Source organism: Asparagus officinalis, chromosome 4 (assembly GCF_001876935.1).
Source record: "Asparagus officinalis chromosome 4, Aspof.V1, whole genome shotgun sequence".
Taxonomy (NCBI): Eukaryota; Viridiplantae; Streptophyta; class Magnoliopsida; order Asparagales; family Asparagaceae; genus Asparagus; species Asparagus officinalis.
The window spans coordinates 40,555,403-40,570,483 of record NC_033797.1 but is presented as its reverse complement, the minus strand read 5'-3'; the positions used below and the strand labels follow the sequence as shown (position 1 = coordinate 40,570,483).

At 33.8% G+C, this 15,081-nt stretch overlaps 1 protein-coding gene across 1 annotated transcript in view; it reads right to left on the bottom strand.

Annotated features, from left to right (window-relative positions):
- LOC109837263 (tripeptidyl-peptidase 2) overlaps positions 1-15,081 on the bottom strand; it is a 51,375-nt gene that overhangs the window by 12,931 nt on the left and 23,363 nt on the right. Inside the window, exons 18-27 of the mRNA XM_020405429.1 lie at positions 8,273-8,385; positions 8,038-8,208; positions 6,249-6,377; positions 6,066-6,166; positions 5,861-5,978; positions 4,417-4,496; positions 1,894-1,966; positions 1,007-1,092; positions 875-926; positions 627-761 (exon numbers count right to left, since the gene is read on the bottom strand). Of these exons, the coding sequence (XP_020261018.1) occupies positions 627-761; positions 875-926; positions 1,007-1,092; positions 1,894-1,966; positions 4,417-4,496; positions 5,861-5,978; positions 6,066-6,166; positions 6,249-6,377; positions 8,038-8,208; positions 8,273-8,385 (1,058 nt within the window). The remainder of the gene's footprint in view (positions 1-626; positions 762-874; positions 927-1,006; positions 1,093-1,893; positions 1,967-4,416; positions 4,497-5,860; positions 5,979-6,065; positions 6,167-6,248; positions 6,378-8,037; positions 8,209-8,272; positions 8,386-15,081) is intronic.

Genomic DNA, 15,081 nt, shown 5'->3' with positions numbered 1-15,081 from the left:
TACTCCTATATAAACCCATGTTAATGAATGAAAGATGTAGACTCTCTAAATTCTCAATACTAACAAAGTCAAATGTCTTACCAACATCAACTTATTCAGCAACACAATGCAGTTTTCATCAACATTAATATCATAATATCATCATCGTCACCCACTAAATTTCGCATCAAGATTAGGTTTTCTATAGGAAAAAGTTGTCCAGAGATAAGATTCCATATCAGTTGACTAAATTTTAAGGATGGTTATCAACCTCATCCCCCTAAGTTTCTGCCAAAACTCTAGGAAGGTAAATAAGTAGAGGAAAAGGATCACTTAAAGAACTAGAACGCTGGTTGGCAAACAGAGGACCAACCTTAAGGCTCAGGAAATTAAGTCCATACAACCTATGAAGAACTACCACCCTGTAGCTCAGGCGTTAAATCCATAAAACAAAAAACGAGTCTCCAGGTTTGTGTTAGGCTAAGAACACCCTAGACAACAGAAAAGATGATAGAATCTAATAAATAAAGTCGCATTTGACTATTCAGGCAAAAAATACACCAAGGAATTTACTGAAAGTTTTTAAAACTTGAAAAACACCAGCACAGATTAAATTGAGCATGAAATCTAGAGGTAGTAAATATAACCTTGCAAGGTGGGATAAGATAAGAAATCTTATGAGATACTGGTGGTGATTGTGAATGGTTATTGTCTTTGCTGCCACTGAGAGATACTGCACCATAGGAAAGAGATCCAACCAGAACAGATCCAGGCTGACAGTTCTGCAAGAAATCAGACAGCAGATTATTACAGTGAAACAGACTAAGAGGTGATAACAATCCATAACCTGTACTCAAGCAATAAAAAAACAAACATCATATGCTGAAATACAAACCTTTGGAAGATTTTCCTTTGATGGTGGACCCACGTAAAATGCTTCAGAATCACTGGTAAACCATAGAGATTGTAAGAACATAAAAGATAGTTTGGAGCTAATTAATCACAATCGAATTGGTAGAGTAGATACCCAGGTAGTAAAACTGAGGACTTAAAGGTGCCATTTCCCATTATGCAACCATCAGGCTGAGAGAAAAAACTCAATTGGACAAAGTCCTGCACGCAACAAGATTGCACTCAATATTGATCGACATCACATTGCTCATAAAGCATGAAAACATGTGCATGAACTTTTTATCCAAATAAAAATTCTACCACACATGAAGATACATGTATACCAGCAACACATATACACAGAATGAGCAGACAGTACAGGAAATTTCCTTAATCAAGCCCTCAAAAGCATACGGTGGACCACCCAATGGATGATCCATCCTTTCATCCTGGTCGCTTTATGAAATCTTATACATGTATCATCAATAATGGAAGTACACTATAAATTTGAACAAGAAGTCACCAAGGCACATGAAGCACATAGTTGTGGTTCCTGTTGACATATATTTGGGATGGTTCACGGTGGCTCCCCTCACAAAAGTTTGGGTCCTGAATGCCCTAAAAATACTCAAGGATTTTAGCAATGCTAGACAATTATTTTTTGTTGGCATGTATTTTTAACGTTCCCGGTGTCTCCACTCACTAGAGTATCAGTCCCTAACGGCCTAAATATATGCAGGCATTCTAGTAATTATAGATCATTATTTTTTTATGTTCATTGTCCTATGGAAACCAATATAAGATCCAACATATAAACAGGAAGTTCCTAACTCTTACTGAGGCAAAAACCTCATAAGAAAGACACAAGAGAGTACATCGAACCAAGTGTCAGTATCACAATCAGGATTCAAGTGCCCCAAGGGACATATATCAGAGAATTTGACTGCCGAAACAAATAGACGACATATTCTGGAGGTTCCATTACATACAAAGATTTCAACTTAATCAAGGAAGATTTTTTACCTTTTTCTCCAATTTCCTTTCAATAAACAAAACCAGCTGCCTCATTTTCTCCAGAAAATGAACATTTTCATGTCTGCACAAAAAAAAAAACTTCTTAAGATTTTAGCAGTCAAGGTATCTCACATATGTAAGATAAAACAAACTAACATTTACAATCAGATAAATAGCTTATGGAAAATGTAACCAAGTATGCACATCCATAGTTACATCTGAAAAAATAGCAGAATAGAAAAGTATATACCGTCATAATGAATGTAATACTGACAAAAATAACCTGATATGAACTCCTAATTTACCAATATAACTATAGGCACAGCTAACATAAAGCCAATATGACCTAGATTCAAGGATCAGAGAACTGCAAAGAGTAAAAAATGAACATGCTGAGAATATAATCCAAACCTAAAGAAAGCAATTTTAAATAGTAATGTCCCATATTTGACTTGCGCAACAGAGAGTCTTGGTTATTGGCAGTGCTTTGGCATGAATTGACCGACTTTAAAGTTTTCTAAGCAATTTAAATCTAGAACCATCTTCTCAGAATAAAAGAATGTTAAGGTTTCTAAAATCTTTTGAACGCTGATCTATATACTTCCAGCTTTCTTTTCTGGGTCAGCAAGGGCGCAGGCCGATTTTCAGAGAACTTACTACTAACAAGAATTAAATTCTCATGTACATATATCAAGTCTGAACAGTGAGGATGTTGATAATATATGCCACCAACGTAACGTATCCGAAATATGCTCCAGGCTTCTAGCCAAAGACAGAGAATGAACTTGTATAAATGCATAATCAAATAAATCAGATCCATTAAATATGGAACGGACTACATATGCAGCAGACCTTCCATGTTCAGAAATACAAAAGGTGACCAGAACAGATTTTATCGAATAGGATTTATTTTTGTATGAACATTGTTTGCTCCTCTAAAGAGTAAGAAATGATAAACAGAAAATTGCAGCAGGTAGGTAACCAACTAGTACATTTGCTACTCCCATAACGCAAAATTCCCACAAATGTATAAGTTACATGCTCGAAAGTGATTAACCTTTCGTAAGATGACCAAAATAAGATGACCCAAAAAGTATATGGTCACAGAAAATGGAAAATGGTGTAATAGGTAGGGAAGAGAAGGAAGCAGATGGAGTGATTGAAACCATGAAAACAAGTGAATATTTTCCCACCAAAAGGAATGAATATTCTCTGACGCAAGCATGCTTAACTACGGAGTTGTTCGGCTGATCCACGCTTAACTACGGAGTTGTTCGGCTGATCCACTGCCGAAATATAGTTAACCATTGTTGCACTTGGTTCCCTAGGCTTACTATTTAAACCAATCAATGTCCTCAGACAATCGATGTGAGACTATTAGTAGGGGTGTGACATTCACCGGACCTTTTTAAATTTGTGAGTTTCTCGTCGCGACATAATGACAATTAGTTCATCCCAGTATCACTATCACACCATGTGGATTCTAGAGGTGACTACTACAGTATCTAGAGGTGACTCATCCCTCTTGCGCAATGTGGTCCCGCATAGCACTTAGTTCCACACTTCTGGCACTTGTCATGCCTCGAGCCTAAGAGCCCGTTGGCGCGATGTAAGCCTTGGGATCCACTCAGTGCAACACTATAACTTCCCATGAGGTCACCCATCCTACTACTACTCTTGCATAAGCACGCTTAACTATACAGTTGTTCAGCTAATCAACTATAGAAAAATAGTTAACCATTGTTGCACTTGGCTCCCTAGAGTTACGATTTAAACCAATCAATATGTCCTCACACAATTGATGTGGGACATTAGTAGGGGTGTGACACCACACAGCTCCAAGCAGGTAGTAGGTAAAGAGGAACTAATAGGTATGATGTAAAAAGGTGGTGTAAGCTGAGGGGACTAGTAGGTAGTACATAAAAAAGGAAAATCATGAAATAAGGTATAGACTTCCTGCAAGAAGGGTAAAAAAGAATATTACTCGTAAGGTCCATCATGCAAAAAAGCATAAGGCGGTACAAGATGTAAGAAATTTTGAGAAAAGGTAGTATGGGATAAAATGCAGAGTAACTCACCCGGATAGGAAACTAAATAAAGGCATGCCTACTGTTTGCCTTAGTGCAATGAGTGAGGCCACTTCTTTACAGATATCTGTCAACCAACAGGCACGAATATAACACCACTGCCATCTAAGACTTTGTAATATGGGTCCTTCAGAATATGCATAAACAAGGTTGTAGTTTGCTGTGCAAGTATGCAAGTTATATATGTGATCAATGATCATGTAGCACGCAAAAGCTACTGATGCACAGTGGGTAACCCTTGCTGTTTAGATTCGCATGATATAAGCATAATAGTCCAGTGGATAATATCAGAAGAAAACTCGTAAAGAGAAGTAAAGCTGTAAAAGCTAATTTTGCAACCAATAATAGTCTCAATGATAAATTACATCATTTTGCAATAATATGAGATACAATTTTCTACCATAACCATGTTCCGATAATTCACATCAATGATAATAGGGCATACCTTATATACAGTTGCAAGGTGTATTCTCCCCTTGGGACCTTCACATATTTAGGGTAGACATCCCCACATGCATAGACACGCTATAGCAGCAAACAAATAAAAATAGAAAATTAGCCCCCTGAACAAAAGCTGTAGCAAGTAGATATCATCATGAAAATTGCACCAGTTTGTGGTATTGAAAATATTTGTGCAGCTTCTGCAGATATTAAGGTAGATAGTTAGAATTTCCCATGTGTGCATGTCTCCATGTTGGCATATCTATATCCGCACAACATAAGATATTATGGATTATACACAATCACCATCACCTCTATGACTGTACCACTTAATAACTAGTACTGTCAAATAAGGAAAAAATATGGACCTTTTGCCATTTATCTATTAATTTAAGTCACAGAAGTAGGAAATATTGGTGTCACCACCTTGATGATACAATGAAAGTTAAATATGAACTATGCCAAAATATGAAGCAAGTATTTACTATACAATTCTACAAATTCACTCTATAGAATTCAATTTTTTAAGCTATTGATCTGTACACAGTTGCAAGGTACTGGTAGATACAAAAAACAACCCAACTCTTTTAAAACTAGCATAAGTAAGATCATTACGCAAAGCCCTACACTTAAACACTATACTTTCAAAGAAAGATAATTAGTTAAGGAGAATGGCCAAGCTAAGATCTCACACGTAATACATTAAACCTATGTTAACCAGGTACTTCTAATGTGAAGTCATACCTATACCCAACACGTACATGTACCCGTTCCCAAACTCCTTGGACACTCCTTGCATATATGCATATAGTTATTCGGGCATGTACTCAAATATGCAATAGATGTTTTAATTTAAAGAACTTGTCATATATTTTTTGGACATATATCCAACACTTCACATCCACTTCTTCAAACTTGATGAATATAGGTCGGGTTTCGGATTATGATTTTGAAGGGTTGTTTGGGTGTCCAGGCCAAAAACTACTGTTTTTCCAATTTATAATCCACATAATAAAAGAAACATAAATATATTATAAGAAATTTAAGTCTCATCCTTGTTCTCATATCAATTATTAATTCCAATATATAATATATTTGTATATAGATATTTATTTAGTCATGTCCCTGTACCCTACCTTTTACAAATTTGTCATGTCCCATGCCCGTACCCATGCAACATAGCATTAAAGAGATCCACATGCAGAATCAGACCTAAGAGGATTCCTAGAGTATACATTAGAATCTTATCATTACCGCAAGTAATTATTACAAAGAAACAGATTTCCACTTACATAATTTAATATTATTATGGCCCCTCATTGTGTTATTATGATCACAGATAGAACTTTCTTTTTAAAACTCACACAGTAGTTGCATGGAAACAAGTAGAAATGTGATTAGTAAAGAAGCACGTTTAATACATGTAGGAGATAAGGAAATAGAACTACCTTATTAATATCTGATATGCTGTAAAACTGTGACTCAAATTTGGTATCATATACCCGATTGTTTAGGAGGGGAATATGGGGCTTTATTTCAGCTCCTTCTTCCAATTTGAATTTGTAACTGCAGAAGGTAAGCAGGAGTTGCATGAGTTTGTATCTATATGAAGTTTTTATATCACATTAGACAGTAGAACATGAAATAACTTACGTTAAGGTTAGAGCAATAATCTGCTTGCCAGAGGGTAACTTATCACGGGATGTAGGTAGAGTACTCAGGTTAGACTCTACGGGCCGATAAGGCACTTTTATCTGCGAAAAATAGATCATAGAATATAGAAAAGAGGAACATTATCTTCAAGCATATGCTGGATTTATGCTGAATCTAATTTACCTTGTTTAAAGTAGCTGATGGGACAAGTTTTTCAGCTGCCAATAAAGATTTTGCATCAATTTTGACAGGTGCCTCGCTTCCATCGAACAACAATGTGCCCCCGTTGATGCTAATCCCATGAAATACCATCTACAGATATATGAGATGCAAATACTTTAGTATTTGTTTAAAGAATTAAAGTCCCCTTAAAGAATAATAGCTAAATTTTAAACTTTACTGAAAAAGAAAAATTATCTGTTCTCATAAATCATAACATAAATTCAGAAACCAAATTGGAAAGCCAACACTATTTTCCAGTTAAAACTTCAAAAAGAATACCGTAAGGTGCAATTGATACAAATAAAAGAAAGATCTGCATACCAACACGGGTAAAAATATGAATGAAGAGAAAATAGAAAGAACTCTGAAAAAAAGAACTCTCAAATTGCAGCTACTTTGTTTTGCTTGATTCTTCCATACATGCATAGTAGTCGTGTCGAACTGTTAGTGTGTCAGAACATCAGATGTAATTTTTGAATCCGATAATTTGTGAGCCATCAAAAAATGCTAGTAAATGTATTCATCTTAAATTTCTATTCAAGAATATGATTTCAAAAACAACAGATGAGCTTCTCAGTACAGAGCATCCCACGGATAAGCATATCAAAAACAGATTTGGATCTCACAATGCTCATAAGGGCAGCTTGGTGAAACCTGAGGGTTTGGTTGTGATAATCGAAGGTTGAGTAGGTGGAGCTGATCAAAGTTAATGATGATGAGGCAGTGGATTAAACAAAACAAGCAGTATCAAATTTCCAGTTGAAGCCCTAATAACGCCTACCCAAAACCAGCGAGAATTTCAGGCTTTCATTGAGCAGGTAGGGTTTAGCCTACTCAGACTAGCACCCATAACCAATATCCTAACCGGGACATCATGCCAAAGAAAATATAAAAGATTCCCATCAATCATCCACTTATTTACAACAAAATAAAGTGACGGGAGGGTTGATTTCTCTGACTGGCATGCAATAAGCCCTTTGATGATTAGTTTACCTTATCGTCCTTATCTCTAGTACTTATAATATTAGGACTTAATTTGACAAAAGAACAGGGATCAAAATCTAATGTTTTGTATCTGAATATTGCACTAAGGCTGAGCCTGTCTGTGAACAGCGTAGAAGAAGACCCATCTACTTGTGCAAATTATACTGTCGGTTAATACAGCAGAATAAGAGCCATATAAGCATTAAAACTTACACAGGTAACGAGTTCCTTCTTTTAAAGAAGCTAACAGCACCATCTTAGTATAATAAGCGTCAGGTTGCACTGCCAAATTAAATGGAACTTCACATAGCTAACAATTTCACTGGTGCCTAAAGAGGTCAACCCTAAAAGGATGACCACTTCTAGTAGAAATTTACATAGAATCTTTAACCTTCAGCATAACCTCTTATGCCTTATTGGTTAGGTTATGGTATTGGTGAATATATTATTCTTATACACAATCCCATTATTGTCCATCTTTTATAGAAATATCAGCAATTAAGAAAAATTAATAGGTATTGCTGAAACAAGAGGATCAAAATAAGAAAGAAATCCTAGTGAAAGGGTAAAAAACGGAGCATGATAATATATTTTTTGAAGAGAAAAAAGCATAGCAAATTTAATGATTCAACCTTCAACCTACTCAAACTACAAAGAAAATAACCTACCAAGACAAAAAATATAAATGAACAAAAAAGATAATGACAATCTTCTACATGGTCAACAAATGATTATTGACAAGTTAAAAACCCTTTCTCAGAAGTACCTCAAAATCAACAGTAGCAGCTTCATTACTACCAATACCACTGGACCAGAACTGGGCAATAGCCAATTCAATGGTCAGACCACCTTTCACAGCAAACATGAAAGTTTTAAATGAAGGAGATGAAAATGTCACAACAGCTTCCCACTTGATAGGCCGTGTCAATGGACTAATCTGTATGGAAGAATGTTAATGCAAGCCAAAAAAGTAAAACTAATCTTTCGGTCATGCATGATACCTGAACAGCATCAATGAAGAACCTTCGTGCAGTATCAAATCCGGAAGTTCGCATCGTCGCCTCAACCCATGTAGCTCCATGTGGCACCTCAATAAACCTTCTTTCAATAAGACCTGCAAAATAAAATAAGTGAAGGACATTTGTTGTATAAAAGGGAAAAAGCAAGTGCCTCCAGAAAATGATATATGATGTTTTTCCTAAGTAGTCATCCATAACTATATTTACGTTACATTCAGATGGTAATGATTATAAATATCAAAGTATGCAAGACAAGTATCACATCTCGTCTTTTAAAATGAGGATCTACCTGTGTTCTTACAACATGATTTACAAGACAAGCGCGTGGTACAGAAAAAAACTAAACCTCATGTGCCTCTACATAACCAAGCTGCAGATAAGATCACCTATAAGTATAATAATCCTAATTTCTGCTTGTTAAGAAGTAATTAGTTGTATCAAATTATAAATATTAAATTACAAAGGATTGGTATGAAAAAGTAAACTAATAGATATGTAAGTTTGATGAGGGAGTATACTAGTAATGGAATTTTCTGCTAAGGCTTTATTGAAATTTTGAGAGCAAATAAATTAAAGAAGCCCCACCTGTGTCCTTTTAAGAACCGGCAGAAAAGAATAGAAAACAAAAAAGTCGACAATCGGCAGGAAAAGGAAGCCGGGGTAAAAAATATATGATCTTTGAAGGGCAACTTGATCAGCTTAACACGATGATTAAGGTAAAAATCCCATTTCTATCTATAGCAAGTTGTAGACGGGTTAGGATATAACTCTCTTGTTTATGCAAACAATTTTTACCTTCATCAAAACTTTAAAATGTATACCATATCTCCACTAGTTGGATCTTATTTTCATGGTCATGGCTAAATTCTTTGTCTTGTGCAGCACTTTGTTGCACTTATGTTTTCAAAATCAATATATGTACAATTATTAATCATGAGTTCAACCTCTTGGCCCAATGGGTATGAAAGCATACAAGCTTGGTTTTTGTGTCGGACTTGAGGGTTCAGGTTCATTCACAGATAGGCGGACAACTAACAGTATTAGGTTAAATAAAATTGTATAATTTGCTATAGAGTCTAGTATATTAATTATTTTTCTTTGCTTAAGCATATAGTGTTGGGGTGCTATATATTGATGAATATTTGCACTATTCTTTAGGGATTTCTAGATGCATCAGAGTTATGTCGAGATTTGGACTTTATTGGGTATTCTGTAAGTGGTGAATTTATGCATTGTGTGCTGCGTATTTTTCCATATAAAATTATATTATGCATATGTGGGTTGGTTCCAGATGGATTATACCCTTTTGTATGATTTACTCACATATAAATTGTTGATTGGATCTAATTCACATGAATATTTGGTATAACTCATGCTTATTTTCCTTATTGACAATCATGTCTTTTTCATATAGTAGTAGGTTGAGATGCATATGTGGTTGATTTCATTATTGGTTGGCCTTTGGCATTTCTTTCTAAAATATTTGGTTTTATGAACTTCGTTTATTTTTTTCTAAGCATATGCATCTGAAGTCAATATACTAGTACATGTTGGAGATAAGTAAGTCATTTAAACAGGACTCAATATGCCTCTATGAGGTTTTTATCTTAGCACTAAGAGCCCACGTTTGGGCCTCACTGTCCTGGCCGCTGGCTCAATAATAGTGGGGTTTGCCAAGTGAACTAGAGTATTAAAGTGTTGACCGCATTGAGACGTGACCTACTTATTTACATTGCATGAAAGTATACTTTAAAAATGTTGCATCTTTGATTTTCTACTATTCTAATATTTTGCTTATCAAATCAAAACATTTTGTAGTTTTCGCAAAGCCAGTATTTTAAAGTATTAATTGTCCACTTATTGAGTTGTGCACTCATTGTGTCATATTCACCTTTTTCATAGACTCAGAGACTCAGGATTAGGTAGAATGGAGGACTCATAACTCTTTGAAAGAATTGAGGAAGCTGGCTGATCTTTGATAAATTACAAATTGTGGATTTAAGTGAAGTTTAAATGAATATTTTGATTCTAGTTGAATTTTGGAAGATTTATAATAAGAAGATTTTCTTTTTAAGATTGAATTTCACTTCTAGTTGGGAGAATATTATTTTTCTCATGTAATTGAATTGATATAAACGTTTAAACATAGAGGATAATTAGTGCTGGTTTTAATTTATATGATGAGATTATTTTGGTAGTTATTTGATGAATGTATACTCGGAAAAAGATTTTAACAGGTTTAGTTCGACTCTAATGTTTCTTCGCGGTCCGAAAATTAGAATCGTGACATGATGATATCAGAGCTTAGGCTGTAGATCCATTGTAATTAAAAAATGATTTAGTGAGGCAAGAAGAAACTGAATTTTTGATATATAAACATGGAATTTTTTTTAACTCATTTTGAAGTATGATCGAAGGACAATACAATGAATTATTTGACCCAAGGATTATAGAATATTTAAGTGTGAGTTCATTCATAATCTTGGAGCTTTAGAATTTAGGGTTATCATGATTTTCTTGGAGGCTAAAAGTCTAGTGTGGGTAGCATAAGATATGACTAGGATATGCGGCCATGAATATATTATTTATTATGTGCTATCATTGCTGAGATTACATTGTGGATTAAATTAGTTGATAAAAATATTATGATTAACTTGACATTAAAGTATTTTATTTTGGTAATGTTATTTGGGTTGAGAATGTTAGTGATAAATTAGATATTTAGGCTTTACTTGGATCTATTTGTAGACCTCTATTGATGATATATTAGAATGCTCTATAAGTTAGAAGAAGTGTAAGAGACACAAGAATTATTTTATGTGTTTGATCGAGGAAAATTATTTGGAAAGTTGAAGAAAACATGAATGTTGGTTGGAGAGATTTTATTTAATTTTATTTTATACCCAGCAAATAGTTTTACTGTAGATTTTTGTTGTGATAAAATCAATTAGACTTGTTGTTTAGAGTGATGTCGAAATCTGTAAGAAGTTATTATACATATTTCTTCATGTTTAGGTGAATGCATTGTTTTGTGTATTCCCTCTTTTTCAAAAACAAACCATATAAAGTTAGAAAATGGGTTTGATTAAGGTCTAATATGGATGAATTTGATTTTGGGATGCATAAGTCCTCACATGTCACTTTGTCAAACTTTCTTAAGTTATGTCTGGGTACGACATTCCTAATGGCTTGATGTACGGTGAATAGGTGAATTTTTGTGATGGACTTAGAAGTACAAAAAGTATTATCATGAGTTGCAAGATCAATAAGTATATGCACTTATCTTTATGATTGCTTGAATGTAGTGATATTTCTAGAGTTGGTTACATGAGTTTTCTAATACAAATGAGAAAATACTAGCAAATGTAACTAGAAATATTAAGTGTTATGAGCAACCAATATGAGTTTCTTTTATTTATATATGTGAAGACATTGCTAATATAAGTAGACATGTGACATCTACAATGATCACAAGAATCTTAAGTCCATATATACCATTAAGTGGAGATAATATAAGGTAAAGAAATTGGTTGGAGCTGATGCAAGTTATTATTTTAATATTTGTTAATATTTTTTGAAACACTAGCTTGGTACTTAAGGTCTTGAGCAAAAGGTCAAATGCTAATATTACCCTTTGATCTCTGAACAAAACATACATTAGAAGACTCAAAGCAGTATAATATTGATATTCAGTGGGTTAAAAATGATATTTGTTCATATTTGGATCCAGTCTCTCTTGAAGGAGAGTAAGAGGGTAACAAAGAGTAATTATCTTTTATTAATAGGCAAAAAAAATTAAGTAATAGATAGAACAAGTTCTTTCTTATGATAATGTTCCTTGCCATGAGATTTTGAGATTATGATTGTTTGTCCTTAATTATCTGATTTTGAAGGGAAAAGTATTGGAAGTGACAAATTGTTCTATATATATTCTATCATGAAAGTACGAAACAATATCGAGTTGTGAAAATTATTTTGGTGGAATAACATGAAATTAGGATTGCAAAGTTTATGTCTTTATGTTTAGAATGTCAACAAATAAAATTTGAGCAATTAAAGTTTACCAGACATGAAAATGAAAGTAGATAACCATGGATTTTTTGGATTTTCTAAGAGTAAAAAGAGAATTGTATTATCTACCCTAGAGATAGCTCGAAAGAAAAAAAACGAGATAAAAGAAATTGTTTGTCTACTTAACGACTAAGGTATATATAAGTTTTGGTGATAAAACTTCTTTTGAAGGGCGTAGTATGAAATATCCCAAATTCTCAATGGTTAAAACTAGGTTTGCAAATTATTTAAGTGTTGTTCTGAACAACGAAGTTCACTAACATTAGCTTGTGAGTGTCAAATTGCAAGAAGAGATATGAGTAAATAGTGTAATAACTAATACATATATATAATTATGAAGTAATTGAGGGGGTTAAAGAAAATTACCCAATAATCTAGTTGACAATTTGGATATGTTTAAGTTTTGAGGTCAAAACTTTTGGTAAGAGATAAAATGTAATAATCCTAATTTTTGCTTGATAAGAAGTAATTTGTTATATCAAATTGTAAATATTAATTTATAAAGGATTGATATGGAAAAGTAAACTAAATTATAATATGTTTGATGAGGGGGTATACTAGTAATGAAATTTTCTTCTAAGGGCTTTATTGGAATTTTGAGAGCAAATACATAAAAGAAATCCTACCTGCGCCTTGTTAAGACTTGCAAGAAAAGAAAAGAAGAGATAAAAGTTGGCATGGCAAAAGAAGGCGGAGGGAATTTTTGATCTTTGAAGGGCGACTTGATCAGCTTTTACATGAGGAATAAGGTAAAAATCCTATCTCTATATATAGCAAGTTGTAGATGGGTTAGGATAAGCATAACTCTCTTGCTCATGCAAACAATTTTATTATTAGTTTAATTAGACCTTTTTCTAACTAATTGTATACCATAACTACAGTTGGGTCTTATTTTCATGGCCATGGCTAAATTCTTTGTCTTGTGCAACACCTTGTTGCACTTATGTTTTCAAGTCTAGTATATGTACAATCGTTACTCATGAGATCACACTCTTGGCCCAATAGGTATGAAATCATACAAACTTGGTTTTTGTGTCAGGCTTGAGGGTTCAGGTTTACTCACAGATAGGCGACAATAGCATATATTAGGTTAAATAAAATTGTATAATTTGGTATAGAGTTTCATATGATCTATTATATTAATTAGTTTTCTTTGCTTAAGCATATAGTGTTATGGTGCTATATAATGATGAATATTTGCAATATTCTTTAGGAATTTCTAGACACATCACAATTATGTCATGAGCGAGATTTGGACTTCATTGTGTATTCCACAAGATGTGAATTTATCCATTGTGCGCTACGTATTTTTCATATAAAATTATATTATGCATATGTGGATTGGTTCCTGATGGATTATATCTTTTTGTATGATTTACTCGCAAATTAATTGTTGATTGGATCTAATGCACATGGATATTTAGTACAACCCATGCTTGTTTTCTTTATTGACAGTCATGACTTTTCTATTTGGTAGTAAGTTAAAATGCACATGTGGTTGATTTCATTATTGATTGGCCTTTAGCATTTCTCTCTAAAATATTTGGCTATATGAAGTTATGAACTCTGTTAATTTTTTAAAGCATATGCATGTCAAGTCAACATATTGGTATATGTTAGAGATAATTAAGTCATTTAAAAAGAGCTCAATGTACCTCTATGAGGTTTTTATCTTAGCGCTAAGAGCCCAAGCTTGGGTCTCACAGTTCCGATCACGGGCTCAATAATAATAGGGTTTGCCAAATCAACCGGAGTATTATTAAGTGTTGACCATATAGAGACGTGACATGCTTATTTCCATTGCATAAATCTATATTTTAAAGATGTTGCATCTTTGATTTCTATTATTCTAAATACTTTGCTTATCAAGTCAAAATACTTTTTAGTTTTAGCAAAACTAGTATTTTAATATATAAATTATCCACTCATTGAGTTGTAAACTCATTGTGTCGTATTCACCTTTTTCAAGGACTCGGGATTAGGTGATTGGAGAGACTCAATTCTTTAAAATAATTAAGGAAGCTGGTTGATCTTTGATAAATTGCAAATTGTGGGTTTAAGTGAAGTTTAAATGAATATTCTGATCCTAGTTGAATTTTAGAAGATTTTATAATAAGGAGATTTTCTCTTTAAAATTGAATTTTACTTTTAGTTGGGAGAATATTATTTTTCTCTTGCAATTGTATTGATGTAGACCTAGGTTGCATGCGTACAAGTAGGGGTACAAGACATGGCAAATTTGTAAAAGGTATGGTATAGGGACACGGCTATATTTGTGCATGCTATGCATATTTATATGTATTAAAATTAATAATTTACATAAGATCAACATTGTTCTTTCCTTTACATGAGATCAGTATATAAGAAATAGATGTGAAATGGAGAATATACATCCAAGAAGTATATTTGAAGTGATTTAACTAAAACGAGTGTTCTAAAAAGCGGCCTAAGCAGACGTCTAAGCATTCACCTAGGACTAGGCGGAGCAATTGCTGCCTAGTTTGGGCGCCCAATCTAGGCGGCAAGTCTGCATAGGCTTAGACAATAAAAAAGCAAAAAAAAAAAAATACCCAAGATCATTAAGCCTAGCCCTAAAAAACCAAAACCCGAACCCATATCTGACCCGACCCGCTTCAATAAAAATCCTAACCTAAACCATATCTCCTCTCTGTCGTGTTACGCAGCCGCAACCTAAATCAGTCGCAGCTCTCTCTCTTCCC